At 41.8% G+C, this 27902-nt stretch overlaps 1 protein-coding gene across 11 annotated transcripts in view; it reads left to right on the top strand.

Annotated features, from left to right (window-relative positions):
• Positions 1-22548, top strand: part of EPS15L1 (epidermal growth factor receptor pathway substrate 15 like 1) — a 395592-nt gene extending 373044 nt beyond the window's left edge. For 5 of the 11 annotated variants that reach the window (XM_033956485.1, XM_033956489.1, XM_033956488.1 and 2 more), the window contains 2 exons: positions 3256-3461; positions 4091-7491. In XM_033956485.1, the coding sequence (XP_033812376.1) occupies positions 3256-3461; positions 4091-4282 (398 nt within the window). In that variant the 3' untranslated portion in view covers positions 4283-7491. Of the gene's footprint in view, positions 1-3255; positions 3462-4090; positions 7493-7555; positions 7725-21397 lie in introns of those variants that run through there. The other 6 variants (XM_033956496.1, XM_033956490.1, XM_033956486.1 and 3 more) reach the window with 4 other exon arrangements.
• Positions 22549-27902: the final 5354 nt, after the last annotated feature.

Genomic DNA, 27902 nt, shown 5'->3' with positions numbered 1-27902 from the left:
CCGCCGTACATTGGATGGAAGGTTTCATCGTATTGTCTACAATGACACTCAGAGATCTTTTTCTTGGGCACTAACCCCCAAGATGGACCCTAGCATCTGCTAACTATGATTTGGGTTATTCTTCCCAAAGTGCATCATTTTGCATTTGTCCACATTAAATTTCATTTGCCATTTGGATGCCCAGTCTTCCAATTTCTTAAGGCCTGCCTTCAATTTTTCAAAATCTGCATTCATTTTAACAACTTTGAACAATTTAGTGTTATCTGCAAATTTAATCACCTCACTCATCGTTCCCATTTCCAGATCATTTATAAATAAGTTAAATAGCACCGATCCCAATACAGATCACTGTGGCACTCCACTGTTTACTCTCCTGCTTTGAGAAAAATGGCCATTTAGCCTTACCCTCTGTTTTATATCCAATAACCAATTCCTAATCCATAACTGAACTTTGCCACCAATCCCATGACCCTTTAATTTTCTCAGGAGCCTCTCATGAGGAACTTTATCAAAAGCTTTCTGAAAATCTAGAACACATTACATCAACCAGTTCACCTTTATCCAGATATTTAGTCACACCTTCAAAAGTCAAATATCAGAGGGGGCATGCTTTATGAATCTGGAGGATCAGACAGGAAGCTTGCTACACTGAGGGGTGGGGAGACTTGGGTAGAAGGGGATTGTAACCCGAGGGCATACTATGGGGATCAGGGGGAGCACAGAAATGGGGAGATGAATTTGATAGATTGTAGACATCAAACTGGCATTCCTTATATGTGGATCCTAGCCAATGATCATCCAGGACAGGCTTATATATCTTAGCTGGTCCTGGCTGAATATTGGCCAGGAACTGTATAAATAATTGCGGGTATGTACGTTCTGGTCATACCCCGATATTCAGTGCCAATATCTAGGCTTGTCCAGGCAACGAATATCCGAGTCTAATTCAATAAATCTAATTCTAATTCTCTGGATAAAAAAACACTGACTGCCACTGGCTAAATATTGATTAATAATTTATAAATTGTTGCCCAGCATTTTTAAGCAGCTTTCTTCATCTATGAGAGCAGCTATGTCAACAGGATTGTCCTCAAATAATCCAAAATCACTGATAAAAAATAGTTTTATGAATCCATTCTTTTAATGTAATTGTTTTTCCTTAAGTTTTGGAATCATTTACCAGCTTATAAGCCTAAACATTCTGTTGTGTTCCCATAGCCTCTAGGGGTCTTAAGAAATATAATGTGTGTGGAATTTGAACACATGTCCCCAGGTTTGGTGAAAACACAGCAAAAGTAGAGTCGCCCAGCCACAATTTTACAAATCACAAGCAAAACAAAAATGACAACTTAAGGTGCAAAAAAAGTCTATGAAATTTGATTAAGTACAAAGTAGAACCCCCTGAATTAAGCTTTTTATTAGATTTGTATTAGGTAAAAACATAGATTGTGAGTCCACTAGGGACAGAGGGCAGGATTCTCAAAACTTAACGAGCCCTTTACATGGTCTCTAAACCAGTTCCAGCTGGTTTAGTGTGCAAGTATTTTACTGGCTGATTTATCAGAACGGCCTTTTCCAAACTTCCTATCAGTCTCCAACTCTGCCATGCAAATGTAGTACAACGAGGTCATTAATATTAAAATGGTAGTAAAATGGGCTTATCAGTATTTAAAGGAGCACTCTGGGCAATTCTCTATCATTGCCGGGTGATTCCCTAACCTTGTTATACCACATTTGCAGCCAAAATTTTCCGACAGGGTCTGAGCTGTGGAGCCTTACTTTTCCAATCAGGGCCTGAGCACTGATTGACTCAGACACTGACAGGAAAGCAAAGCTTGACAGCTCAGATCCCTCCTTCCCCGGCAAATAAAAGAATAAGAGCCCCAAATTGAAGGATGGCAGGAGGGATGCACTGTCCCTCCTGCTGCCGGGGTCTCCATCCTCCTGACAACCCCTGGCAGGAGGGATGCCCACTCTCTCCCGCCACTGGTGATTCCTACCCCGACAACCCCCCGGCAGGAAGGATGCCCACTCTTTCCTGCCACTGGTGATTCCCATCCCCGACAACCCCTCTCCCCCAAACAGGAGGGATGCCCACTCCCTCCTGCCATAAGTGATTCATACACCCCTGATGCCCAATCCCTCCTGCCGCTGGAGTCCCCTGACATGCTCACATCATTCTGATGACGGCTGGCTCGCCTCTTCAAAATGGCAAGCCTTCCCCATGCATCGGGGCCTAAGTCCCTGATTGACCAAGGCCCCTCCCCTTAAGCACTTGGGCCTATCAGCATTTTAGACCCCTCCCTGGTGCATCCCAGGATGCATTGGAAAGGGGACTGCCCATCGACCAGCCGGCCATCGTTGGAAAGGTATGAAGGGTGTTGGGAAGGCAGGGGGGAGTGGGCATCCCTCTTTCGGGGGGTTGGAATTGCCAGCAGTGGGAGAGATTAGGCATCCGTCTTGCAAGGGGGGGAGGAATCGCCAGTTGTGGGAGGGAGTTGGACAACCCTCTTGCTGGGGCTGTCAGGGGAGTTGTGGGATGCTGGAGGCAGTGGGCATCCCTCCTGCCGATCTTGTTCAGTGTGTAGGGGGAGTTCGGGCAGGGGAGGGTGGCCTCATCTTTCGGCTGCTCTCCTTGCCGGTTATTCAGCTGAGCCAGCAGGACCTGAAGATACCTGCGACTCAATTGATTGGGGCAGGGAGAGCATCTTTGACAGGAGGGAGGAGCTGTGCTTAGCGATTGCTCTTCTGAGCAATCACTAGGCACAGTTCCTCCTGCTCTTTACTGGCGATTCTCCGCACAAATAGCTTACATATAATTTGCATGCTACTATGCTGCAAATCACCTGTAAAATAAGTTACTCCACTACAGGCACTACATCGATTCGCCGGATTTTACCAGCAAGTTTTGAGAATCTTCCTCGGAAAGTACCTGTATATAATGTATACAGTGCTGTGTACATCTAGTAGCACTATAGAAATGATTAGTAGTAGTAGTACATTTCTCAAATAACTCCCTATTTCTCCAAGAAAGATGCACTATCAGCTCAAAGACAGCACTCTTCCTCCATTGCTGTCTGTTTGTCAGAGGTGCAAAACACCAGCTCCCTCAATCTCTACTACCTTCCCCAAGCAGCTATTTCATGGATAAGCAATAAATATATACATAAGACAGAATTCAGTTCATAATTACAAATTCCCTATCTCTGTCCCTTGGTTATAACCTGTTGCTTTTTGTTTCTTTCCAATTTTCAGGTAAGAATACACCAGTAAGTCAGCTGGGGTCAGCTGATGTTTCCAAGTCCCATGATCCCTTCCAGCCTTTTGGAACAGATGGCAGTGACCCATTCCAAAATAAGAAGGGGTTCGGCGATCCATTTCGTGGCAAAGATCCATTCGCTCCCTCTTCTTCAAATAAAACTTCTAAAGACTCTTCTACAGGGTTTGCAGACTTCAGCTCTGTAAGTTGAGTTTGTCTCTGTGGAAACTCCTTTATGCTCTCTGCTTGTATTATCTTTCTTCCTAATTTCTTTTATACTTCAAGAGCCAGCAGATCACTGTTTGTCTTCCCCTTTGCTGCATTTTACAGTATCTCTGTTATTGTGTAATAATATTCCTCTATATGGTGTTCTTTCTCAATAAACCAAGACCAGCTGCATGATATTCAACCAGTTTTGCTTTGAAAGCTGCTTATGCTTTGTAATCACTGCCTGATCTTCCACCTCTGAGAGGCTATGCAGATGAGTAGTCTAGATTTTTTTTTTTTTAATGTTCAATAATAGTTTTGTTTCCTAGAATCTGACTTACAGCTAACTTCTTGTCAGCTGACTTGTTTAATTCCATTCCAAAAGCATCGCTGAAGAAGATTTTTTTTAGGTTATTCACTATCATCCAAATTCTATATATGGCACCTAAAAAATCGGCAACAATCAGAACAGCACTTAGTACAATTCTTTAAAAGACACGCACCATGTATAGAGTTGCGCTTAGTGGTTGTATCTGTTACTACTATTTAGGCACACCCAAGAAAAACTGCGCCTAAGTTCTGCGCAGATTGGGCATTTTCTATAACAACATCCTTAACTTTTAGGAATGGCCAAGATTCGCCCATACTCCTTCCCTGGCCATACTCCATTTTGAGATTCACGCACTGGAACTGACGCACCACTTTACAGAATGTGCCTACAAAGTTGTGTACGTAACTTTTTTTTTTTTTTTTGTAAATTTATTGATGAGCAGAGAGAATTACAACTGCATTTTAAGACATTATGCAAACAACTGAAACCAAGAACAGAAAGAATCAAAGCATATCAGGCAAAGCATGGAAAAACAGGAACTAAAGCATCCCACAGCCATAAGCATTCCCAGCTCTTTTATCATTTTCCCCCACCCTCCTCGTCTTCCCTCACTCTCCTGTAACCTAAAGCAGTATCTTAAAAATGTTTCCAAAGATCTAAATAATTTTTATGCCGTTCTTTCCCAGAAGAGTCCAACCTCCTTCACTCCCAGTTTTCCATCTGCACCATGTGTGCCAACCAATACTTCATTGAGAAGAAAATTTCTTCCACCCAGTGTTGTAATATGACTTTCTTGGCTAAACTAAAAGCCACCAAGAGAAAACATATCCAAGGCTCTGACAATCCCTGCTCTGTGAGGGGGCCCCTCAATGCCCAAAAGCAAAGTCTTGTAGGACTATGCCAGTGAACAGTGTATAATCCCAGCCACCTGAGACAGCACTCCATGCCAGAATCTCTGCAATGAGGGATATTCCAAAGAATGATGCACCAAAGTCCCCTTGTGCGCCTTGCATTGAAGACAGAGATTGTCCTCCTACAAACCCATTTGTTTCCTCCTGCATCTGGTAATGTGAGTGGATCTCATGCAATCCCACATTAGGGGTTACCTTAGTGGCTTTGAGAAAACTAGATGAGAGCTTTTCCTCTGACATTGCTTCTCCTAGTTGTCCTCCCCAGTCAGTTTCCAATCAGTTAAGAAAGGCAGCAGCTTTAAAGTCCTTGCTCAGTCTATACCAGATGGCAAGTTTATTATGAGAAGGAGGTATGGCCATAAACATGATATCCAATTTAGAAAAAGTGGGATAGCCACCCAGTGGTAAACCCAGTGTTCAACAATAGCTCCACATTTGAAAATATGCAAAAAAAAGTCCTTCCTGGACCACCCCCATTTCTGTTGGCAGCAGTGAAAAGAAGGAATAGACACCTGCCCTAGATCCAAAAAATGACCCATATATCTGCAGCCTTGCATGGATCAACGTGAAAAAGTGCATTCCCGCGGCCCAACAGAAAGTTCAGATTACCTACGAATTCTAAAAAAGGGGAAGAGTCTATTCCTCCTCCCCCCCACCCCCATTGTTGCTCTCCACTACTGGCATGCCATCCATAAGGGGCATAATGGCGATGAAGCCAAGGTTTTACCATTGTACATGTAACTTTGTCAATTATTAGGTGTTAATTGCCAATTATCAGCACCAGTTGGCTTGTTAAATCATATATAGAATTTGGGCCTTTGTGAAAATTATCTTTCTGAAGTTGAGTTCTGAATGGTATGATGTGTAAATTGTGAAAATACAATAACACTGGTGGTGGTTTATGTGGAGGTTAATCAAGCCACCAAAATTAAGACCAAAAATACAAAAAGGAGATGAAGAAAGATAAAGGTAGAGTGTGAAACAGGGATGTAGAGGGATCTAGGCTAGAGGTCAGGAGGGAAATGGACAGAGGGAGAGAATGACAGCAGTTGCGCTTGTCATTCCAGCTATTTATTTTTTGATCCACCAGCTACAACTGAATTGAACTGAAAATGTGAATTCCAAGGTGATTATGGATATAGTTCATGAAAGTGAGCAGCCTGATAGATTAGGTTGTCATCCACTTCCTCTGCCAGTACCAAAACACCAGTACAGATATGTATTTGGTCTGTTATATGTTGCATTATGTCATCCATGTTTTATATTATAATTAGTGTGCCAACAAAAATATGTTTTATTAATGATGTGTATTCCATAATAGAGCTTTAGATGTATTTTATTCATATTGTCTGGCATGATTGGTGTAATTACCATATTATATGTAATAGTCTGTTATTGTATTGGCACAGATAATCCTTATTAAATGGCAGTAGTGGTATAACAATCATATTGTACAGAATTGTCAGCATAGACTTCATATAATATGTTGTTGTTATAGGATAGCTGAAGTAACACTTCAGATTTAAATGAAAATTGTCGATAAATGGGTAGGAAAAAATATGCCAATAATATTTTTTTAGTAAAACATAGCTCAACCTTGGTGAAGGAAACATTTGTTTGAAAATTATGAAGATTTGTTTAGTTTATTTTATTTTTTAATTGAAATTTCGGAAGAACATACACAGAAGTTGTAGTACATGAGGTTGCTGTCTGTACTCTGTAATTAAGATATAAGCACTGCCTTTTGTGACTTCTAAAATAAAGACCATATAGCACTCCTGAAGATTACTAGCTAGATTAGTTCTTAGTTGTTTCCCTCTCAGGAGAGCACAGTTTTTCTTGACTATCCTGTTTTACATTTTGGGTCTTAAATATGTAAATTAAAAAACAAAACTCTCTAAAATCCAAAGGAAGAAATTATTCAATCTTCTTGGAAATATTTTTAAAATACAAACCTGTAAATACTGACATTGTCTATTGTTTTGTGAGGCATTATTGGCCTATCATTTGACATTAGAATTGTTACTATATCTAAAGTGAAGTAATAAATCCATGTTATATATTGTAGTATTAGTGTATGCCGTTCCTATGGCAATATACAAGTGCATTAGATATTGGAACTATTTATATACAGTATTACTATTCAATATTATCAACAGATAATCTGTGTTACATGACATTGTTAGCATACTATATCTCTATTATACAACATTATCAGTTTATACCTAGAACTGATATAAATTAGAGGATAAAACAAATGAAGTGCCTTTTTTGAGCAGCAAACCCTGGCATTGTCAAGCTTGAATCATTGTTTCCACTCAGTGATGGGTGCAGTGTTTAGAATATGACAGTTTTGTAAATATGAAGAGAGATATTTTAAACACCTACTCAGGGTGCACAGTAAATTGATCGCTTTTTAAGTTCAGCGCTCGTCCTCATGTATTTATTTAATGGGCAGAGAGACTTTAAAGAATAGGTGTAAGGCACCTTGACTGAAATAAGTCTGCAGGTATGCAGTGCTGTGTGCCAAAGAATGAGGAAGTGCCCTCTGAAGAAAGTTGTCATCAGTATTCTCTGAGCCTTGGTGAATACTAGTGAGTGGAGTGATCCCACAGTGGCTTCCTGAGACGTGCCACAGAAGGATTTAAAGGGTCAATGAATGCTTCAAACTTTTAGGTGCAGCACCTGAATACCTGAAGATAATTTGGTGTTCGGCTTCCTTTCCTATCATAAATGGATTTCCTTTTTTTTTTTTTTCACTCATGTTGTATTTTATATCGGTATTGTACACCGAAATATGCAATATAGCAAATACTAATAAACATCTTAATACTTTTGTGCCCACAGGAATCATTTCAGACTGACTTTTGAGCCAGTCATTCAAAAGTGTTCCTTTACAGAACTGTGTAGAAAATTGCACGGGCATCTAGACCAAATTTCTACCAGATTTTCAACTATAGTATTAATGGGGCTGATAAACTACAAAATTATGTTTTATTGTCTTTTCACCATAGCAGCCCTTCTTGAAACTTGGCAAATATTGTCAATAAATAACTCTTGGTTTCAAAGACAACGTGTGCCTTTCGTTCCATTTGCACACTAACACCTTAAGAACAGTTCTATAAAAAACAATGTCGCAGGTCTAAATAATAATGAGTGGGATTAAAGCCTAAACCGCAGACCAGCTGTTTACTCACAAAATATACAAAGACTAGGGGACCCACAATCAGTTTACAAAAGGGAAAGGGAATGGGTTTTGATATACCACCTTTCTGTAGCTAAAGCATTTTACATATTAAAAACAGGTCCTTATTTTGTACCTGGGACAATGGAGGGTTAAGTGAAGAGCACATTTAACATAAATCAGAGAAAGTATTTCACTCAATGAATAATTAAGCTTTGGAATTCATTGCTGGAGCATGTGGTAAAAGCTGTCAATATAGCCAGTTAAAAAAAAAATGTTTGGATAAGTTCCTGGAGAAAAAGTCCATAAACCATCATTAAGGTAGACTTCGGAAAAGTCACTTCTTATCTCTGAGATAAGCAGCGTGGAATCCTGCCTTGTGCTTGTGACATGGATTGGCCACTATTGGAAACAGGATGCTTAAGCTTGGTGGACTTTTGGACTTATTATTTGTGGAGATCTGTTGTTTCCAAGTCTTATTCTAGTTTTCGTATTAAAAAGACCACACATATACTTAGCCTGGTCCCTCTTAATCTGTTGGCTCCCTGGAAACAGCATGACTGCCTCTGACATCACTGGCGGGTCTAGGATGGTAGTTTGTAAGATTGGAAATGTAAAATATTGGGCTAATCTACTATGTGTGCTCATCACTGAGGGGCCTTTTTACTACAGTGCATTAAAATTTGCAGTTAATACAGATTAATGCAGGGTTTTTATTATGCGTTTCCTGCAAATCTAACATGGCAGTTAGTGGAGATGTTTAAAATTTTTTATTCAGGTTGTGCGTTAATGTTCCCATTAGCATCTGGTACCTACAGGAAGTTAATGTGGAACCATTTATCACTTCATAACATAATGTGCTAGCTGCCCAATGCTTCCATGCCCATTCTCAACCCATTATATCTCAATAACTGTCTGACCGAGTGGTGCAGATAAACAAGATAACTCCTATATTCCTCTCTATTGTATGGGAATACCTGAAGAAACATCAATTTGTGTATTAATGTGTCAGGGAATAAAGGCCTCAGAGCTTGGAGCCATACACTTACAGCCTCTTTTATAAAGCCGCGCTGCGCTAACGGCCCTGAAGCCCTTAGAGATTTAAAGGGCTTCAGGGCTGTTGCTACGTGGCTTTGTAAAAGAGGCCGTTAGACTTATCATAGACCAATGTGTTCAGCGTATTTAAATCAAAAGATTTGCTCCAATAATAGTCACTGGCCAAAAAACCCTCTATCTATATTCTTATTTTTTAATCTTTTAATTTTATTACAGTATTCTAAACTGACTTATTCAGTAAAATTAAACAGCAGGTAACCCCAAAGATTTGAAAGTATCAATGGGTAACCACTTATCTTAATTCTTTTTTTCTTTTTGTCACGTGTGTTGTCCATTATGCAGCCAGAACCAAAGCCGGAGCCATAATGGACGGCACACTTGACAAATAGAAAAAAAGAATTAAGAGAATTAAGATAAATGGTTACCCGTTGGTACTTTCAAATCTTTGGGGTTACCTGCTGCATAATTTTACTGAATAAATCATTTTTACATTAAGAAAATAAAAAAATAAGAATATAGATACAGGGTTTTTTGACCAGTGGCTGTATTATTGGAGCAAATCTTTTGATTTAAATACGCTGAACAGACTGGTCTATGGCTCCAAGCTCTGAGGCCTTTTTTCCCTGACACATTAATACACAAATTGGTGTTTCTTCGGGTATTCCCATACAATAGAATGGAATATACTTTATAGGAGTTATCCCATTCTCAACCCATGCCATATACCCTCTGAGAATAATTTAGAAAAAAGCAGTAATATGTCATTTAACGTGTGGTAACAGGCAACCTACTGCACAAACCCTTAATTAATTTGTGTGGTTGCCTGTTACTGTGAGCCAACCATGTATTAAGGGTGAAATTCTAGACACCAGTAGGCACCCTACCGGCACCTAAGGTAATGGAAGAAATGCCATTTAAAACAAGAAGTGGCATTAGGTGGCCTCAAATTGTACCATTTTCACTGATTGTCCAGCCCTTCTTCGTTGTAAACCGCCTCAAACTACTATGGCTTTGGTGGTATATAAGAAATAAAATTATTATTATTATTATTATTATTATTAAAAGCGCCTACATAGATGAAATTCACACAAAGATAGGTGCAGGAAATATAGGCCAGGGTTTTCGGTGCCTTATCTTTCCTGCAGGCACGATTCTGTAAACGGCGCCGATGCGTAATTGACACATGATCGGCACTGTTTATAGAATCCAGGCCTAAGTGCTAGATGCACTTTAGTAAGGTGCATTACTTTTCATATTGTTTCTCACTATTTTTAGTTATTATAATATTTTCATTTTTGTTTTCCATTCCTTTCCTGATATTTCCTAACATTCTATTTGCTTTCTTAGCCGCTGCCACACATTGAGCTGAGGGTTTTAAAAACAGAAGGAAGCCTGTGCAGGCTCTAAACGCTGATAGTGAGAAACAAGGGTGTGCGAGTTCAGGCAAAGCAGAAAGTGCAAGCACTTATCAGTACCGTTCTTCAGCGTTTATTAACTTTTCAAGTGAAAACAATTTCTGAAATGCTTCTATTTAAAGGTGCAGAACGGTGCTGAAGTGTGCCTGCACTCCTGGCCCTGCCTGGGCATGCACACAAGAGCTGGGCTTACTGCAAAGTTTTGTCAGGGGGGCATCAAACAAGGCATGTGACCCTAATTTTGAAGCAACTACATTGGTTGTCGGTAAGGTGTAGAATTCAGTATAAGGTCTTGATGTTAATTCATCAGACTTTAAATGAGCAAGCACCATGGTATTTGCAACAGGCATTGTCTATATATATGCCCATAAGAGAACTATGGGACTTAAATAAATAAATAGTAAAAAGTCCCTGAGATAGAAAAGTTCTCATTTTGTACACGCAAACAAAATTTGGTTAGTTTTTGATTTTTACAAATTCTTTTTCAGGTTGGTATCATATTTGTTTTAATAACACTTGCTATAGTGTTTTAACATGCACTAAGTAACTTAGGGGTCCTTTTATTAAGCTGTGATATAAAGTGGCCTTATCACACCCTTGCATGAGTTTTTCCAGTGTGGTATGGCCATTTTTACCACATCTGGAAAAAGGCTGATTTTCCATTTTCCCAGTTAACGGCCACACTTTTGTGGCCATTAACAAAAATTAGTGCGTTAACCCTTACCGCCACCTATTTTGAAGACAGGGCTTATTCGCTAATCAGCGCACAGTAATGTGGCTGTTTTAACTGATTCATGCTTTCATGTCCACTCTCTACCCATAGATTTGCCTCCTCAGAGAAACATTCAGGAATTTTTAAGTGCATGGTTTGTGCACACACATTGAGATTTTCCCACAGGATGTCTCAGTGCTTACCATGATAAGCTCTGCTCTTGCAGCTTAGTAAAAGGACTCTCTAATGTGTATTAATTTACGGTATAGGTTAGTGTTCATTAATTCAGTTTAGCACATTCCTTTTAAACCAGTACTGAGTAGGAGCTTGTGCAGTGAAAGTTCTTTTAATCCCATAGTAGACCAGGCACTAGGGTAGAGCCTTTCTGTGGGATGACCTTTCTTTGCATTGCTGTAATTTTCTTCCAGTACTTGCTGTTTTGTTTCTGGCGGGGTGTATTTTAGGGACGTACATCTAGAAAGGTTTTGTTTCATATTGTTACCAAAGAATGTTCAGTTTGCGAGGGGGGAAGGAGGGAGTTTATGTTGTCACTGAAACAAGATCATTAAGAGCATGCTTTCTTTTGAAAGAGCATGCACTATTCACAAAGAGTTTGCACTCTTTCCTGATAGTGCACATTTGCGCTCACTATTGACATATTTGCAGCAGTTCACTCGTGTGTGCACTGTTGAGAAAGAGTACAAACTCTTCCTGAATAATGCATGCTCTTTTGAAAGAGTGCACATTGTTGACAGCACATTAGAAATCCTTGAAATTCCACATTTTTCAGCTCACTTTTGTTTGCCAGTGACATGAGATTACATGAGAAAAGTCATTTCAAACGAATGCCCATCCCTAGTACACTTCTCCCTCCGGATTCGCGGGGAATAGGGGCAGAGCCGGACCGCGAATGGTGAAATACCGCGAATATCTTCTGGTCCGGCTCTGACCCACCTCCGCCTCCCTCCTGCCTTACCCCAGCATCCCGGCCTTACCTAGTGGTCTAGTGGGCTTTCGGGGCAAGAGCGATCTTTCTACGCTCCTGCCCTGTGCAGATCGCCAATAGGCAATAGCTGCCGTGAGTTCCCGTAGTCTCTCGAGACTATGACGGGAACTCCCCACAGCCATTTCCTATTGGCGATCTACACGGGGCAGGGAGTGTAGGAAGATCGCTCCTGCCCCGAAAGCCCGCTAGACCACCAGGTAAGGCCGGGACGCTGGGGAGAAGGCTAAACTGTGGGCTTTTGGTTTTTTTTCCCCTCCCCAAAAAATCTCAAATATGTGAAATCGCGATTGCCGAAACCGTGAATGGGGAGGAGGAAGTGTATGTATTTTTTACATAATCTTTATATATAACCACCACAATATATATCCCTTTACTTAGGGCTCCTTTTTACTAAGGTGTGCTAGCGTTTTTAGTGCACGCAGGAAATTATCTCGCGCTGCGCTTCTAGAACTGTGCTGGCATTAAGGTATGGCGCGCGTGACAGTGTAGTAGGTGCTATTCCGCGTGTTAAAGCCGTGGCTTAGTAAAAGGAGCCCTTAGAGATTTTTTTGTTAGATATTGGTCTATCAGAGGTGAACTTCCCTCACTTATGGATTTTGTTTCACCCTATATCATTAACACAGGCCTGCCAGCCCAAAAATTTAGGAGCCAGCATCTAAGACCTTTCTTGCTTCTCCTTTCTCACCCTTCCAACATTGTCCCCAGTGAAAGCAGTAGCTCCTTTAGAAATAATAATAATAATAACTTTATTCTTGTATACCGCAATACCATGGAAGTTCAATGCGGTTAACAGATGAAGAGACTGTACATTTACAGCGATGTTACATACATGGCAGTGATGAGGCATTTAAGATAAAGGAGTAACAAAACAGGACATTTAGTTAAACTAGGCAATCAGTTTTGTTAGGCCATTTAGTTAGCTTTACAAGATCGGAGGGGTCGGAGAGTCCGGAGGCATATCGAAGGTCAATGTAGGGAGCAAGGAAGAAAGGGAGGGGAGGAATTTGTCAAAGAGATAGGTTTTGATTGACTTCCTGAACATTTGGTAGGGAGGGGAATTAGAAATGAGGGCGGTTAGGCATTTGTTCCATTTACCCGCTTGGAATGCTAGGGATCTATCAAATTGGCTTACTAAGATTTTTTTTTCCTGTTTTGTGCCTGTGGATAAAAATGCCTCTGCTAATCAATTGCAGAAGTGAATAGTCTCCCTTCCCAAACATGCTGTCAGTTATATGACAGCACCCTCTAGATGGGTGAAGCAAAAAAGCAACCGCCTCTTTGTTTCACCTATTGACATAGTCTGGGTCCCCATCAGTTTCTATCTTGTACAGTCTTCACACGGTCTGTCAATCTCTTGTGGTTCTCAACAGCCTTTACCTGTTCCTCTCTGCTGTTGCCTTATTCACAAGTGCCTGAAACAACTTTTTTCTCCTGCATGATGATCAGGCTTTCTGTACACTTGAGCAGCATGGTGCAATCGGTTTGAGAAGTCTCACTGGGCTTGAAATAGCAGACTTCCCCAACTTCTTGCATCACGCAACTCAGTTACACAGAGAGCCCGATCACTGTGCAGAAGAAAGAAGCTGTTTCAGGCACCTAGGCGGTCAGTGATAAGATTTTTGGGAGTGTGAAAACCAGGGTGCCAGGATGCATTTTCTAGATGCTGTGACAACCTGGCACCCAGGGTTTGTTGAACCCTGTTAACAATAGTTGCATTCGTTGTAGCTGAATATAAAGTGAAAGTACCACAAAAAGTATTATATTAGGCAATAACTTTTTATTACTTTTTTGAATGTGGTGTTCATTGTACTTTTACTTAAGTATTAAAATATATATTTATTTTTACTTAAGTACTTTGACCAACACTGGTGAAACAGAATTCATCTAAAAGTGAGAGAAGTTCACCTCTGATGGTCCAATATCTAAGAAAAAAATTTCTTAAGTAAAAAAGGAATCTACACAGTGGTAGTTTTATATATATATATATATAGAGAGAGAGAGATATAGTATTGAACTCCACCCCTGTATTTTAACAAATGCTGATGTGACCCGCCTCAAACTCCACTCAAGATGATTTGGTGGGATATAAGACTACATATAACATCTTTTTACACAAAACATTTGTCTTTCTGAACAGTATCCTACACTCATACAGTCTCTGTATTGTAAGGTTGGGTTGTGTGTTATATGGAAAGGTCTACTTTTCTGGACTATATGAGTTTCCAAATACATAGTAACATAGTAGATGTTGGCAGATAAAGACCCGAATGGTCCATCCAGTCTGCCCATACATTCGTTCTGGTTCTCCTACTGCTCACTTTGCTTTGCTGTTTAGCATGTGTGCAAACAAACACATTAAACCTCTTTTTTTTCTTTTTTTTTTTTTTGGGGGGGGGGAGCGCAGGTAGTGGTGTCTTCTCTAAAGAAAGGAACTGAGAGCATATGGCTTGGACTGAACCATTGACAAATAAGAAAATAATAATTTGGTTGATTATTTTGTATATGGGGGGCTGTAACATGATCTTATTTTTTTTTTCTCCCTACTAAAGACAAATAATCTCTCACTGTTAGTGCTGCTTCCTGAGGCTCCTCTAATGTCAAACATAATCTCATCATAAAGTTTACAGATCCTATAGAAGACACCAACTTAACAGCGAGAGAAAAAGAGAGATCCCCCGTATCAATTGGATGAGAATAACTGAGAAATGTAGATAAACCACAGTTATTAAAATGAGGAACAGAGCATTTCTTTTAAGGAAATCTTTAGCTATTCACCTTAGGGGTTAACACCCAAGAAAAAGATCTAGGTGTCATCATAGACAATACGATGAAACATTCTGCCCAATGTGCAGCAGCAGCGGCAGCCAGAAAAGCAAATAGGATGCTAGGAATTATTAGGAAAGAGATGATAAATAAGACAGAGAAGTATTGCTCCATGGTGCAACCTCACCTTGAGTATTGGGTTTCATTCTAGTCACTATAATCTCAGAAAAGATATAGCAGAATTAGAAAAGTTTCAAAGAAGAGTGACCAAAATGATAGAGGATGGAACTCCTCTGGTATGAGGAAAGGCAATTCCTGTCACCATATCTCAAAAAAGATATAGCAGAATTGGAAAAGTTACAGAGAATGAAAATGGTACAACTTCTCTATTAGGAAAGGCTAAAGCGGCTAGGGCTCTTCAGCTTGGAGCAGAGATGGCTCAGGGGTGATCTGCTAGAAGGGATCTCAAAGTCCCTCCTTGAGGGCCGCAATCCAGTCGGGTTTTCAGGATTTCCCCAATGAATATGCATGAGATCTATGTGCATGCACTGCTTTCAGTGCATATTCATTGGGGAAATCCTGAAAACCCAACTGGATTGCGGCCCTCAAGGAGGGACTTTGAGATCCCTGAGATAGGAGTGGAAAAGGTAGATGTGAATCACTTATTCACGCTTTCCAAAAATAGTAGGTGTAAATGCTCACAACTGGATGTTAGCATAAACTCACATAAAAGATAGAATGCTATAATTTACACATGTACTTGAGTGCCCTGGTACATGTGTTCAAACTCCTCCCATGTGCATGCCTACCAGCAATGTATGCACTATCAAATCATGGTGCACGTTTTTCTGCTAACCATTATTCAATAAGAGGCTTTGTGCAAGTGGCTAGAATACCACCATTTACGCACCTTTTTGCCACCAACTAGACTGCTCCAAAAAGAATTATCCCCTAAATAACTCAAGCCCAGTTATTATCAATAGACTTATTTACTTACTCTGTGCCTAATTTAAATTAACAAAACATTAACATATCTTAGTAAATGAGGGCCTAGGTCTTTACATGAGGCAATGGAAGTTTGAAATGACTTGCCCAAAGTCACAAAGAGAATTAGCAGGAGGTGGGATTTGAACCCTCATTTATCTAATTTTCAACTCACTGTTATAGCCACTAAGCAGCTACGTACTTCCCACTCTCTTTAGTTTGTTTATTAAGATAATAAACCATTTTATGGAAAGGGGTGTATAAGCGCACATATACTTTCTGTGAAGATAGCTTGACATGGATTTTCTATTGAGTCCCCTTTACTTTTAAAAGGTTTTATGGTGACACCATCCTTTTTGTTTGAGCCAGATATGCAAAGCAGCTTTTCTGTGGGTGAAAAGAGCCTGATTTACAAAACTATAGACACAGAATGATAGAATAGTCTTGGGGCACAAAATTGGGAAAATTCTTTATTTCATCTTGGCCCCAAGTTGTAAATTCTGTATTCTGTGTGCCAAAAGCCCTTTACAATTATCCCACATCTCTGTCGGAGGAAGCCTGGCTTAGGGAATTGCAGGTGATTCTTTTTAATTCAGCCATCATTGATGTTAGTATATTCTCCTAGCTCGCCAAGAAATTCACAACTTGTAGTATATTTTTCTCGGATTTCGCATGAGTCTTCAGAACATTTGACTTATCGGTGCAACATTTGGTTTCCTCAGCAACGCTTTCGTCCACCTGCCAGTTAACATTGTCTCTAGGATGCTGATGGCTTGAGAGTCAATCTGAAGTAGCTAGGGGACGCCTTTACTGAAATGCGTCAGATTTTGCAGTTCCCTTTATTATGAATGTTTATAGATTCTCTTATGCAAGAGGCACCCAACAATTCAATCTCTCCCTTCCTTCAGTGAAAGGAATCAAAGGAATCAAGAATTTCAGTCAATCCCTGATTTTCAAATTTTCTCAACTATGGAACGAACTTCCTCTTAGGGGTCCTGGTCCTTTTCAACTTTTTTCAAATCTTTAAAAACTATTTTATTTGCCAAACACTTCGGAAATCAGTCACATTAATATTTTCTGACCATTACTTTTTTTGTATTTTTTGTAGTTACTGTTAACCGAGTCGAGCTCCATTTTGGTTGAAGACTGGGTATACGAAGCTGAGGTTTAGTTTCGTTGCCAATCTAGCACAAAAACAATTGGGGGTGTTTCCTGCATTTTGTTTTACAGCTTCTGCATTAAAATGCCAAGTAGCGCGTGATGCTAAGATTAGAGCTACATAGTGTGGAGGCGCTTAAACAGCAATTCTATAGATTAGCACCCATATTTAGCACCCTGAAGCAACGTAGTTTGTACCAATTCTGTAACAGCTTCTAGGTGTGCAGATTCCATTATAGGCAAACCAGCACTGGTGTTCCAAAATGTATACACACCCAGGGCAGGTCTAGGCTGGCATAAATGGGCATGATATAACAGTGAGACACTGAGTCCAATAGACACAATGTATTCATAAAATCCAAAACCTCTGATGTCCAAATAAAATTATATCAGCTATGTCAATGGTGCAAAAAATAACTCAATACAGCCGTATTTCAGCAAAATCAAATGCCTACATCAGCAGCAATCATACGTGTAAAACCAAACAGGCTATCTCAGCTTCAGAGTCTAAGCTTCTCACACAGGCTGTTTGATTTTATGATTGCGGCTTTTATTCATGTTTTACAGACCAACATCATTAGTGCTTAAAGCCTCCAGACATGGGCACTTTTTTTTTTTTTTTTGCCAAAACATGGCCATGTCGAGTAGGTCCTTTGCACAATTGACGAGGTTGATGCAATTTTTTGGGACATTAAAGGTTTTATGAACTCATTGTTTCCATTGGACTCATTGCCTCAATGTTTTTTCACATTTTGATCTGTGTGGGGTTTCATTCTTCCTTTTTTTTTTTTTTTTTTTTTTGCATTGGCATAAATGGGCACTTGTAAATGCAGCAAGCTACAGGCATACACCTGATAGAACACTATAAGATGTTTATCATTGGGAGAGACAGCCATGTCCTGCACACTTTTGCGTGCCCTTATAGATTAGTACTTAGGACAAGTGCATGCATAAGTGGAAATTAAAGCACCATTAACAAGCGCATGTGATTCCTCACTGCTGGTGCATAGTTATAGAATTGTGCTTTAAGCTCCTCTTGTTTAGGAGACAGTAAATGGTCCTGCACTAACTGCAGAACTGCCAGTTAGTGCATAGCACTGTTCTTCATTACAAGACCCGCGAGCCAATGGCAGCCTGCGAGATCCTCTTGTACGGCCCACAGCTCCCCACCCGGTTCCAAAACCCACTCACCTCAAAAACTACAAGGAGGGTGCCAGCGCAGCAGCTATTCTCCATCACTGCTGGTGGCTTCCTCTGCACTGTTCTTCTGCCACGGTCCACCTCCATCTGAAGCAACTTCTATATCCACTTAGGTGGACTGCAGTAAAGGAACCATGTAGAGGAGGCTGTGGGCAGTGCTAGGGAATTGCTGCTGTGTCATTGACGACCTTGTAGTGAGGGGATGAGGGAGGCTTTGGAACTAGGTGGGAAGGGTATTTGGTGGAACTAGGGTGGTGGGGAAGGAGGAAGAAGGGAGAAATGCTGAATGGGAGGGGTCAGAAAGGAACAGGGGACACAAGGATGGAGGGTAGAGGAAGGAGATGGTGGCACATGGGTGGAAGGAAGGGAAGAGATGGTGCATGTCAGTGACCTTGTAGTTTTTGAGGAGAGGGGGCTTTGGAACTGGGTGGGGAGGACATTTGGTGGAAGCAGGGTGGTGGAGAGGGAGGGAGGAAGAAGGGAGAGGTGCTGAATGGGAGGAGGCAGAGAGGAGAGGAACAAGGGGGTACATGGATGGAGGGGAGGGGAAGAGAAGGCAAGAGAGGATGGAAAGGAGATGGGGAAGAGGAGAGAAGAGATGGTGAACATGGATGGAGGGGATAGGGAGGAGATAGAAAGGTAGATTTGAGATGGAGACAGAAAAATAAAAGAAAACTGAATATGAAGATCGATGCCAAAGGTGGATGTAGAGTAAAAAGTGAAGAAGAAGAGGAAAGAAACAGAAAATGAACACAGAAGGAAGCGAGATGATTAAAAAAATTTAATCGCCAAATAACAAAGGTAGGCATAATGGTTTTATTTTCAATTTAGTGATTGAAATATGTCAATTTGAAAATTTACATCTGTTTTTATATTTTGGACTGCATTTCTGTCTATTTCTCTTGTGGTGCAGTGTGAGCAGATTCTAGCATATTAGGGTTTTGTTTGTGTACAATAGTACTTTTAGATAGTAGGGCTGCATTTGAGAGGGTTTTTTTTTTTCTATTTTCTGCATGTGTGACTGAGGTTCTGGTGGGGATGGAAGTCCAGAAATTTTGGTTGGTGTCGTGGCCCCAAGTAGGAGAATATTTGTCAACTCTCCTTCAACTTTTTTGGACTCAAATCTGCTTCGACTTAAAAATGAGTGAAAACCACTGGTGTAGAGTATTTGATGCGTACTACTTTCAGAATGCTGGGAATGACTATTCTCTGTCCATACCCCATCAACTAGCACAAAAAGGCACTTAATGTAAGGTTAATATGCAGTAACTGCTAAAATAGAGCAAAACCTGTTAATGCGGTTGGGCGCTAACAGTTATTCTATGTAGGATCACCAAAATTTATTTATTTGCCTATCCAAGGATCACTGGCTGTACTTTTACTACTAATATTTTGTATTGTCCAGCTTCTCTTCTGTGTAAACCACCTAGAAATCATTTGAATTGTGGCGGTATAGAGGAATAACGTTATGTTATATTAAAAGGTTAAGTTTGTTCCTTATGGAAGATTGTTTCTGAATTAGTTTTTGGAGTCCACAAGCCGTTAGTTTTGTTCATCCATGTTGTAGATAAACTGTTTGTAGGAACCTCTAGGTTGTGAATTAGCAGTTTGTTGAGAGTGTGTGATGTGATCATTTCAGTTTGGACTGAATGGAAGTTTGTTAATTTTAAGATTTGTGTTTCAATTATGTATGTTTATTTTATGGAAACCGCTTAGATCTTAGGCGGTATATAACTTTTTAAATAAATAAATAAAAGTTAGGTGCCAAATGTACAAAATAATGAATTTACGAGCTACAATCATTTCATCGTTGGAGTTAACGTCAGCACTAATTATGATTTGCACTCCATTCTATAAAGTACATCTAAATTGGCTCACACACAATTCAAAAGGGGACATGGTGACAATCACTTGCACGCCAAGATTTATATCAGGTTTCAGCAGGCATAAATCCTTGCGACCAAAGTTGAGCATGGGAATCCATGCTAGGCACTATTCCATAAAGCATACTCATCCCAGCGCATACTTTCTAGAATAGTGCTGAGCGCGGACCTGATTTTTTTAGGGGGGGATTGTTTTTTCACCATTTACTGAATCCAGCCCTAAGTGCTTAATGCATCTTAGTAAAAAGGCCCCTAAATCTACTAAAGTTTCATCAGTTTTCCAGCAAAACCCTGAAAAGTGGGGGCAGGTGCAGGGAGCTGTGTGTTTCTAAGCCATCTTCCCTGTCTGCAATGAGAATAGCTTAGGCCAGGGGTAGGCAATTCCGGTCCTCGAGAGCCGGAGCCAGGTCAGGTTTTCAGGATCTCCACAATGAATATGTATGAGACGGATTTGCATGCACTGCCTCCTTGAGATGCAAATCTACCTCATGCGTATTTATTGTGGACATCCTGAAAACCTGACCTGGCTCCGGCTCTCGAGGACCGGAATTGCTTAGGCTTTGTTCAAAACTTTTCTATACCACCAGTCATATGTATCTCAGAGGTTCAAGGTACAAAATAAAATTTAAATACGTAAAATCAAAATAACATATATTACAAATATACAACTACTAAGGCATATTTCATTGTTTTCATCTATTTCCATTTTAATACTGTAGTTTATATTCTCATCTTTATAAGCCAACTGGGACCTGTTCCTTTCTGGCTAAATATAACACATAGCCGGCTATCCGCCAGTATTCTGCGGGTGTTAGACGGCTGTCTCCTGCTGAATATCTGGCTTGCCAGATTGGCCGGTGACCAGTTATGTCATGTGACATAGCCGGTCACAGTCAATATTCAGCGGTTCGGCAGCCAAATAGAGCCATCTAAAAGGATGGTCTATTTATGGCCATTAAGACTTAGCTAGCTAGCTACTGAATACTGGCCTAGCTGGCTATTTCTTGGCTGGCCAAAAGTAGACTGGAAATTCAATGCCAGCCACCAGAAACGGTGTCAGCATTGAATTTTCGATATCGCCATGGACCGTGGGTGATCACCGGTGATCTCTCGTAGTCTGAATATCAGGAAGGGGATTGGTTTTTTTTGTTCTATAGCATAAGTTGATTTTTGAAGGATACCATTCTGTGATATAATTGTAGCTTCTCTTGCACACGCTTCTTATTGGCAATAGGTGTAACCTGCAAGCCCTTTAACCCAAATAAAATCGCTTTGATTTGTTTTGTTTTGTTTTTCTTTTTTGTTTTTCTTGTGTGTATTGTTTTTAGTTTGGAAATGAGGAACAGCAGCTGGCGTGGGCAAAACGTGAGAGTGAAAAAGCAGAACAGGAGAGGCTAGCTCGGTTGCGAAGACAAGAACAGGAAGACCTTGACCTGGCCATTGCACTCAGCAAGGCTGAAATGCCCAGCTCGTAAATACAAATCTAATATATCGACATCTAGCTATTTTTTATGTAATAACTAAAAATTCTCATTTTATGTTGTGAAGTAATAGCAAAACGAGCATTACAGTACAAGGCTGCCAGTCATATCAAATAGGGCAATATCTGCAAATGCCTGAAAGCACTGTTGGAGAGAGTGGCGCTACACCTTGTCAGGCTCCAGCTTGTGAGAAAACCTTAACATGATCTTAAGTTACTGAGACAGAGCTTCTTCTTAATGTATGTACTACATCACCTGCTCCAGTGAATGAATCGGGCTTCTTTTGGCAGCTACACTGGCATATTCTGAGACACTGCATAATTAAGATATATGTGGCTAAATTGGACGTCTTTTTTTCAATTTAAAAACTTAAGCATTGAGTAACCAGGATTTCTCTCATGTACCCAGTCCCTACTTGTTTTTATCACACTTCTATCACAAATCATGGGATATTAGTGAATAGGGACCTGGGAACCAGAAGAGGTCTTCTGCTGAATGCTGTTTAACCTGGCTGTTTTTACTTAATACAAGAAGTTAACATTTTCAGATGGGCACTTGCACAATATTTTGAGCCAAGTATATTTGGAGACTTTTTAAGCTCACATTTTTATCCAGGCTTATGGTAGCTCTAGGCTAAAAAGCACAATATCCACATCTGTGTTTAAAGAAGTGGATGGGAGAATGGGTCTTTCTGTGAACCTGGAGAGGTCAATTTTTGAGTAGATGTAAACATCATCTGAGAGCTTTTCAAGCTCCACTTGAGTCACTGAAATGTGTCTTGCTGGTGTACAGAACAAAAAGTAAGGGACATTTACCTTCTTCCCACTGTCAGGGTTTGTGCAAGAACATTAGTCACTCTAGGCCACTTTTAATCTTTGTAACACCTGGGGTCAGTGGTGGCCCCCTCAAACCTTTAGTGTGGTCCTTTATTTTTTTCTCCAACACGCAATCTACCCCCACCATTTCCTCACACTGATTGGTGGTTTAGCTCCATAAAAGTTATTATCCCAGGACAAGCAGGCAGCATATTCTTGACTGATGGGTGACGGCACCGAAGGAGCCCCGGTACGGACAATTTTAGAGTGATTGCACTCTAAGAACTTGGAAAGTTCTAGTAGACCGCACCGCGCACGCGCGAGTGCCTTCCCGCCCGACAGAGGCGCGCGGTCCCCAGTTTCTTAGTTTCCGCGGACCTAAGAAGACGCGTTTCCTCAACGGCCGTTGAAGAAATTTTTTCGATCTTCCCGCTCGCGTAAACCTTTGTTGAAATAAAGGTTTCTTTATTTCTTTTGTTTTTCTTTAAAAAAAACTAACTTTAGTTGTTTTATTTTCATTTTTCGTTTCGCCCCGGCGGGGCCTGTTGCCACAATCGAAGCCTCGGCCTTCGATTTGGCAGAGGCTGTCTTTACTTTCATGCCCCCTCAGCCCGGGTTTAAAAAGTGCCAGCGGTGCGCTCGGCCAATCTCACTGACAGACCCGCATAACTGGTGTCTGCAGTGTCTTGGTCCCGACCATCAAGCGTCCACTTGCACCCGCTGTGCAACTTTGAAAAAGAGAACACTTAAAAACCGCCAAATCCAACAGCGGTTACTCTTCGGTGTCGAGATGTCCGATTCCACCGTACCGGCACCGACATCGGTTCCATCTCAATCGGCACCGACTTCATCGACACCGCGCGATACCGCGCCGGTGTCGCATCCAGCAGGTAAGCCGGCTAAGAAGCCTTCCCCGCTGGAGCGTCCTCCGGTCTCCACTGCAGTGAGTCCAATCCTGCCGACCTCGAGGCGCCCACGGAAGCGCTCCGCTCCGATTGAAGTTAGCCCCTCGACATCGGGTTCTTCGTCGGAGTGTCGAGCAGCACCCAAGGTACCGCAGAAGAAAAAAGCGGTACCGGTGCCTTCGCTGGACGAGCGTATTGCCGCCGTTCTGCAGGTACAGCTGAGAGAGCAACTCCAACAGCTACTTCCTGCTCTTTTACCCCAGAACCTTCCAGTTCCGGTCCGGTCGGAGCCACCGGTACCGATGGTGGAACACCCTCTTTTATCGGCATCCACTTTGTCGGTACCGGTTCTTACCACCTCATCGACTTCGATGCCGATTTTAGCTCCAGAACCTAAATCTCACCACCAGGTGGTACAAACCTCGGTACCAGCACAACAGGTTGCATCGCCTGGTACCGTATCCATGAGGTCGGGCAAGTCCACCCATAAAACCCGACACCTGGAACCCTCCACACCAGAGTCTCGACACCATGGCTCTCAGGTTAGGGATCCTGATTTATGGGGCGATTCTGAAGAGCCCTTTCTGTCCGAAGGTGAATGCTCTTCTGATGAGGAGGAACGCCTTGTTACAAATCCCTCTTCTCACCTGGATTCCACATCTTTTCCATCTTTCTTAAAAGAAATGTGTGAATCTTTGTCTATTCCCTTGGAGGCTGAGTCAAAGAAATCTAAGGCATTTCTTGATGCATTGGACTTTGACCAGCCTCCAAGGGAATTTCTTAAACTTCCTCTCCATGATATTTTGAGAGAAACGTTTTATAAAAACCTAGAGACTCCCCTGACTGTCCCAGGAGCCCCTCGTAAACTGGACTCATTATACAGGGTAATTCCTATTCCTGGGTTTGATAAACCTCAGCTCCCGCATGAATCTCTTTTGGTGGAGTCCACCTTAAAGAAATCAGCGGGAGCTAATGTGTATGCCTCAGTCCCTCCTGGCAGAGAAGGAAAATCAATGGACAAATTTGGCAAGCGTTTATATCAAAACGCCATGCTAGCCAACAGATCAGGAAACTATGCTTTTCATTTCTCATTTTATTTAAAGCATTTAATCCAAACAATATCTACTTTTGAGAAATATCTTCCTGATCGCAAAAAATCTAATTTTCATGCTTGTGCTTCCTCTCTTCTCCAGTTGAGGAAGTTTCTAGTAAGGTCAATTTATGATACCTTCGAATTGACTTCTAGGGCCACGGCTATGTCAGTGGCTATGCGTAGGTTGGCATGGCTCAGGGTCTCAGAACTAGAGGTAAACCACCAAGACCGTCTAGTAAATGCGCCTTGCTTAGGGGATGAGCTGTTTGGTGATTCCATGGATTCCACGACACAAAAACTATCGGCACATGAGACACGTTGGGATACTCTCCTAAAGAATAAAAAGAAGACTCCCCCTACTAGGCCTTTCCGACAACAATCGGCCTACCAACACCGCTATGCTGCTCGCCCCTTACCTCAGGCTACTCAACAGCCTCGACGTCAGCGACAACAACAGCAACGTCAACCTCCGAGGCCGACGCAACAGCAACAGAAACCTCCTCCACCTCAAAAGTCTACCCAGCCCTTTTGATGTGTTTCTCCAGAGCATAGCCAATATTCCACCATCTGCCCATCTTCCTCAACCGATAGGAGGGCGCCTGACCTATTATCTCAGCCGTTGGGAGATCATTACATCCGATCAATGGGTCCTCAACATCATCTGCCACGGCTACTCTCTCAACTTCCAGACTTGTCCCAATCAAAGTCTGCCAAAAGAGTCTGCTTTGAACACTCCTCAAACCTCTCTCCTTATTCAAGAGGTTCAATCCCTCCTTCTTCTGAATGCCATAGAAGAAGTTCCTCTAGATCAGAAGGGACAGGGATTTTACTTCCTAGTTCCAAAGAAAACAGGAGATCTCAGGCCCATATTAGATCTTCGAGATCTCAACAAATGCTTGGTCAAGGAGAAATTCAAGATGCTTTCTTTAGCAACTCTTTATCCTCTTCTCAATCAGGGCGAATGGCTATGCTCCCTCGACCTCAAGGAGGCATACACTCATATTCCCATCCATCTAGCCTCCAGACAGTATCTCCGCTTCATGATCAACCACTGTCATTACCAATACAAAGTTCTCCCCTTCGGGCTTGCTTCATCTCCAAGAGTGTTCACCAAATGTCTGATTGTGGTGGCTGCTTTCCTTCGTTCACATCATCTTCAGGTTTTCCCTTACCTGGACGATTGGTTGATAAAGGCCAATTCTCCTCAAACAGTGCTACTGGCCACCAATCAAACCATCTTGTTCTTACAGTTTCTGGGGTTCGAGATCAATTTTCCCAAATCTCATCTCATCCCCACTCAGAGACTTCAATTCATTGGAGCGGTGCTGGACACAGTCCTCATGAGAGCATTCCTGCCGTCCAACCGTCTCCACACTCTTCAAGTTCTTTGTCAGCAGGTTCTTCCTCAAAGTTCCATCTCTGCCAAACAAATGATGATACTATTGGGACACATGGCTTCAACGGTTCATGTCACCCCTCTGGCACGTCTTCACCTGCGCACACCTCAATGGACCCTAGCTACCCAGTGGTCCCAAGCGACGGATCCTTGCTCACGACACATATCTGTGACATCATCTCTTCGTCAATCTCTACAATGGTGGTTGATATCCTCAAATCTCTCCAGAGGTCTTCTAGTCCATCTTCCTCCTCATCAACTGGTCATCACCACCGACGCTTCCCCTTATGCATGGGGAGCTCATTTGAACGAATTCCAAACTCAAGGAATTTGGACAGCACAAGAAAAGAAGCATCACATCAATTTTCTGGAACTCAGAGCGATGTTTTATGCTCTCAAGGCATTCCAACATCTTCTCTTTCCTCAAGTCCTCCTGTTGTGCACAGACAATCAAGTTGCCATGTACTACATCAACAAACAGGGCGGGACAGGCTCTCGTCTCTTATGCCAGGAAGCCCAAAAAATCTGGTCTTGGGCCACAGCACGCCACTTATTTCTAAAAGCGATCTACATTCAGGGAGAACAGAATTCTCTTGCGGACAAGCTGAGCAGAATTCTCCAACCTCACGAGTGGACACTCGATCCTTCAATTCTACAGTCCATCTTCACTCAGTGGGGCACTCCTCAGATAGACCTTTTTGCAGCTCCTCACAATCACCAGCTGCCCCTCTTCTGCTCAAGACTATACTCTCCCCACCGTCTGGCAGCGGATGCATTTCTCCTCGATTGGTCAAATCTGTTCCTATACGCTTTCCCTCCTCTGCCTCTCATGTTGAGAACATTGTTCAAGCTCAAGAGGGAGGGAGCCACCATGATTCTTATTGCTCCACGGTGGCCCAGACAACATTGGTTCTCCCTTCTACTTCAACTCAGTTCCAGGGAACCTTTTCTTCTTCCTCTGTATCCTTCTCTGCTTACGCAACATCAGGAGACCCTTCTGCATCCCAACCTCCAATCTCTGCACCTGACAGCTTGGTTTCTCTCGGGATGACTTCACATGATTCTCTCCTATCTCAGCCTGTTCGTTCGATTCTGGATGCTTCCAGAAAGCCTGCCACTCTGCAATGTTACCATCAAAAGTGGACAAGGTTCTCTTCTTGGTGTCTTCGTCATCATCATGATCCCACGTCCCTTGCAGTAGAGACTTTGTTGGATTACCTACTTTTTCTGTCTGACTCTGGCCTTAAATCTACTTCCATCAGAGTCCATCTCAGCGCTATTGCGGCTTTTCATGAGCCAGTCCATGGGAGACTCCTTTCAGCTCATCCCCTGGTGTCCAGGTTTATGCGAGGTCTTTTCAATGTGAAACCACCTCTTAAAGCACCTCCTGTTATCTGGGATCTCAATGTGGTTCTATCCGCTTTGATGAAGCCTCCATTTGAACCTTTGGCTACTACCACTTTCAAGTTTCTCACTTGAAAGGTACTTTTCCTTATAGCTTTCACCTCTGCCAGGAGGGTCAGTGAGCTCCATGCACTAGTTTCTGACCCACCTTTCACAGTCTTTCATCATGATAAGGTGGTTCTGCGTACACATCCAAAGTTTCTCCCTAAGGTTGTTTCTGAGTTCCATATCAACCAATCGATTGTATTGCCTGTTTTCTTTCCGAAACCTCATTCTCATTCTGGAGAACAGGCTCTTCATACTTTGGACTGTAAACGGGCCTTAGCTTACTATTTAGACCGTACTAAGCCCCACAGATCTTCACCCCAACTTTTTTTGTCCTTTGACCCTAATAAATTGGGACGTCCTGTTTCTAAACGTACGCTATCTAATTGGCTTGCAGCGTGCATTTCATTCTGTTATGCTCAGGCCGGACTGACACTGGAAGGTTCTGTCACGGCCCATAGAGTCCGAGCTATGGCAGCATCTGTAGCTTTCCTCCGTTCCACTCCCATTGAGGAAATCTGCAAGGCTGCCACTTGGTCCTCAGTTCATACTTTTACATCTCATTATTGTCTGGATGCTTTCTCCAGACGGGATGGTCACTTCGGCCAATCTGTTTTGCAAAATTTGTTTTCCTAATGGCCAACCTTCCCACCATCCCTCTTTTTGTTAGCTTGGAGGTCACCCATCAGTCAAG

This window comes from Geotrypetes seraphini, chromosome 8, assembly GCF_902459505.1.
Source record: "Geotrypetes seraphini chromosome 8, aGeoSer1.1, whole genome shotgun sequence".
In the NCBI taxonomy this organism is placed as follows: domain Eukaryota; kingdom Metazoa; phylum Chordata; class Amphibia; order Gymnophiona; family Dermophiidae; genus Geotrypetes; species Geotrypetes seraphini.
The sequence above is the reverse complement of the archived record's forward strand: the minus strand, read 5'-3'. Positions and strand labels throughout refer to the sequence as shown.